Here is a 3,842-nt window from a genome sequence, read left to right on the forward strand (position 1 = left end):
TGCTATGGTTTCTAAAATTCATGAAACTGACGTAGTGGACCAATTGCTCTAACCAATTTCAAGGATCAACGAGGTTCTTGAAACTGACATACCGGCCATAGTGGCCCAAAAAATTATTTTTCATTCAAGAGAGGCAAATTTCTTAGGTGGATTCTAGGGTGAGGGATCAATCAAGTCCCTCACCGGTGGAGCACCTAAAAATTACCATCAGATTAAATCAGTGGTTCAGATTTGTTGATATTATAAATGAGAACAACAATACATCTCCACACACAATTGTGTCTCTATCACAATTTCTTCTTCATTTGCTTCTTTTCCTACTTGCTCAAATCTGCAAAAGTTGCTCCACGAACATGTAAATTATATGAAAAAAATTAATTTTGCAATCAATTAACTTCAGCATTAATCAATTTGAATTACATCCAAATCAATTAATCTTCTAGATAGGAAAGCAATAAGAGGTAATTTTTTTTTTCTTCTCAAAATAGTATTATTGATTATGTTTGACTATCATAAAAGGAGAATACTACTCTACAAACAAAGTTGGGTCTAGAGGAAGAGTTAGACTCCAATAAACAAATTAAAATTCAAATCTCGATTAAGAATGGTGTTGGCAATAGTGTTAGATAATACCTTCAACCTATAAAGCCGAGAAACACAAAGACACAGGACACAACACAAACACGCCAACACGAATAATAATTTTAAAAAATGATATAATTCAAACTAATCATAGATGTCATGTCGTGTGTCCGACACTGAGACACACCTAATCTGAGAGTGTCTGTGGACATATATGAAAAGAGAAAAAAGAGAACACCACTTATTCAAAACAACAAGAAATAGATTATAAACACATTAATTCGCCCAACTAATAAACTTTTGGAGATTATGTGATGACTGGCCACCTTCTTCTATATTATTAATAGTCATTTTCTTCATTTTCAAACACATTGCCTTTATGTCATTATCACCAACTACTTGATCCACCTTCTTCCTTATCTCTTGCCTTGATATAAATCCATTATCATCTTTCTCTAATTCAAGTCCAGTCTTCCACACATCACAAATATATGATTTATTGAGAAATTGATCAATTGAAAATGGCCAACACAAGAAAGGTACACCAGCATGTACACCTTCTATGGTAGAATTCCATCCACAATGACTTACGAAGCAAGCAATGGCTGGATGGTTCAATATTTTACTTTGTGGTGCCCAACCAACAATTTTACCTTTACTTCCATGGAAATCATTAGGGTATGCATAGTTTACCTTATTGTCATTACTAGGACGAACAACCCAAAGAAATGGCTTGTCAAGAAGATCAAGTCCTAGGGCTAGTTCATTAAATTGGTTTTGGTCCATTACTACCATACTACCAAAGGAAACATATATGACAAATTGAGGTGCTTGTTTGTCTAACCAATCTAAGCAAGTTGTATCTTCTTGCCAAAATGAACTTTTGTTGTTGTTACTTTCCATCAATGGACCAATTGGTAGGAACTTTGGTGACATGGAAAATACACCAGGCTCAAGATCATAAGCAGTGTTACAAAGCCACCATTCTCCAAAATTTAAAGTTTGCATCTCTTGCACCATATTATCAAATAAAATTTTATCTACGCCATGCCATGGAAAGTTTGTTGTGTCCATCATAGGTATATCAGGGGAGATTTGAATTTCTTGTTTTTTGGTGGGATTTCCTGCAAAGCCAAAACGAAATCATGAAATATTTGATGTTGATCTCAACCTAAGCTCGAAATTATGTTGCCTCAACAACTAGTAACAAAAGATTAAAGAAACACAAATCATAAACAATGAAACACGATTGTTTGTTTAAATAGTTCGACCAAGTGTGTCCATTAAATAGTAGATGTAGTTTCGTTATTACTTGAGTGAATTAAGGTTTAGTGTTACACGCAGACCCGACTTTGGAGGAGTACAAAAAGCTCAACCATGCTGGGACTCCAAAAGCTCTGGGCCTAAAAAAAATATTATAGTCTAATACCCACCCTCACTCAAATAAGAAAAGAACATATGTTCCTTTTTTTTCTTTCTTCAATATGCGTTTGGGTTTCTTTTAGACTCTAGTTCTCCTTTCTGAATATAAATTTGATGCTATCAAACCACCCCCAAATTGTATAATCACTTAATCAGTCAATTTAGAAAGCTATTTCATTGAAGGAATCACAACAATCATTTTTTTTTTGCATCAACCATTTGTTTTCCTATTTCCCACAACAGAGGAGCGACAAATTCAAACGACACCGTTTCGTAAATTTTACCTCTCTTTCGCTTAATTTTTTATTTGCATTCATGTTTAGAAGTTCTTATGATTTTGATTTTTTAATGAAGCTTAGCTACACGAATTTTGTTATACGTTGTTGAATGCTACTTAGTAAATACTTTTAAATATTTCAGTGTATAATTGACATAACAACAATAATAAGAAAATACTTTGTATAATTATTTTTTTAAATTTTTCCATAAATAAATAAGAAAAGTTGATATAATTATCATAACAACAAAATGAATGAATAACAAACCAGCTTTATGTAATTCTATTCCAAAAAATTTAATTGTGAAATTTATAAAATAAAATAAATTATTACCTTCAGAATCAATAATCCCATCTTCAATAAGTTTAGGTATGCAGACAGCACATGCCAAAGTAGTGGCAGAAGCTGGAAAAAGTAGAGCCCCTTTGATTCCCAAGTTGTTGCCCACTTCCAAGGCCCAACCCATATTAAATGTAACAATAATACAATTGATCTTGTTGTCAACATTCAAAGCATTAACTTCTTCTATAAGCTTTGGAAGTCTAGTAGGCATGGTGCTTTTAATTGATAAAATAACTTTCTTTATATCGCTTCTATCATCTTCAGGTTCCAACTCATCTGGGAGTGTCACCACTTGTATCTTGTCTTGCTCGGAAACACCGGTTTTCGATCGTTTATAGTTAAACTCAGTCTGTAGAAAAGTGACTTTGCAACCATGTTTGGCTAGGATTTGTGAGAATTGCATAAGGGGATTAACATGTCCTTGAACTGGATATGGTATAGCAAGAAAATGAGGCAATATACCCATTCGCTTAATTGCTAGAAAAAAAATTATATTAATATGGAAGATTGAAAATGTTTTTAGAATTCGATTAAGAAGGGCTTGGGTGAAATATTTGTACTTTGTATTCCATTTTATAGTGGTGTGGTGGCTAAATAAAAACACATACTTGGAAAACTATATACAAATCAAAGTCATGGTTGGAAATTTCTACTTACTTTTCAAACTTTTGAAATTAACTTTCATGGCAACATGTCAAACTCTTGAGAAAAGGTTTAGCAACCATTGGCTGAAGTAATTCTACTTTTAAAATGTTTGATTAGATTTGGGTTACGTCTTTCGTTTTAATATGAAGTATAAGTTTGATGATGCACCACTGAAATTCAACACCTTGTTTGCAAATGATTAAATAATATCATAACTTTTTGACTAATATGACCATATATTTTTTTTCAACTATATTTTATGGGTTTTTTTAAAATGTGTAAAGTTGCCCATGTTAAAAAGAACAAAATAATTTTCCCTCAAAAAAAAAAATAGTAAATGTTTTATTTCTAACACACCCTCTCACGATCAAATTTTGTTTGTGAACATAAATGTTGGGTGAAATAGTAAGTTTATATTGGATGAGATTTATACAAATATTTTATTTTATAGAAAATAAACGTAAACATCACCAAAGATATATGAATCAAGGAAACTATGTGAGAATTTAGGAAACCTTATAATAAATTAAATAAAAAAAAAGTATCATAGTTTACAAATGACACTTGTAACTC

General features: G+C 32.0%; 1 protein-coding gene across 1 annotated transcript; it reads right to left on the reverse strand.

Annotated features, from left to right (window-relative positions):
* Positions 1–548: 548 nt before the first annotated feature.
* On the reverse strand, positions 549–3,380 carry LOC146904364 (UDP-glycosyltransferase 83A1-like). Its single transcript, XM_085730408.1, has 2 exons — positions 2,616–3,380; positions 549–1,706 (listed from the first exon to the last, which is right to left on the reverse strand). The coding sequence occupies exons 1-2, from the start codon at positions 3,088–3,090 to the stop codon at positions 859–861; spliced, it is 1,323 nt and encodes a 440-aa protein (XP_085586534.1). The 5' UTR covers positions 3,091–3,380; the 3' UTR covers positions 549–858.
* Positions 3,381–3,842: the final 462 nt, after the last annotated feature.

The sequence above is a fragment of the Medicago sativa genome, chromosome 7 (assembly GCF_051527215.1).
Source record: "Medicago sativa cultivar Bolivia chromosome 7, Bolivia_mono, whole genome shotgun sequence".
NCBI lineage: Eukaryota > Viridiplantae > Streptophyta > Magnoliopsida > Fabales > Fabaceae > Medicago > Medicago sativa.

Bases quoted from the DNA above. Each gene is read 5' to 3' on its own strand.
- LOC146904364 (XM_085730408.1), bottom strand. From the start codon at position 3,090: ATGGGTATATTGCCTCATTTTCTTGCTATACCATATCCAGTTCAAGGA. The intron at 1,707-2,615 runs GTAATAATTTAT...TTGGCTTTGCAG, and splicing joins TGGGATTATTGATTCTGAAG to GAAATCCCACCAAAAAACAA.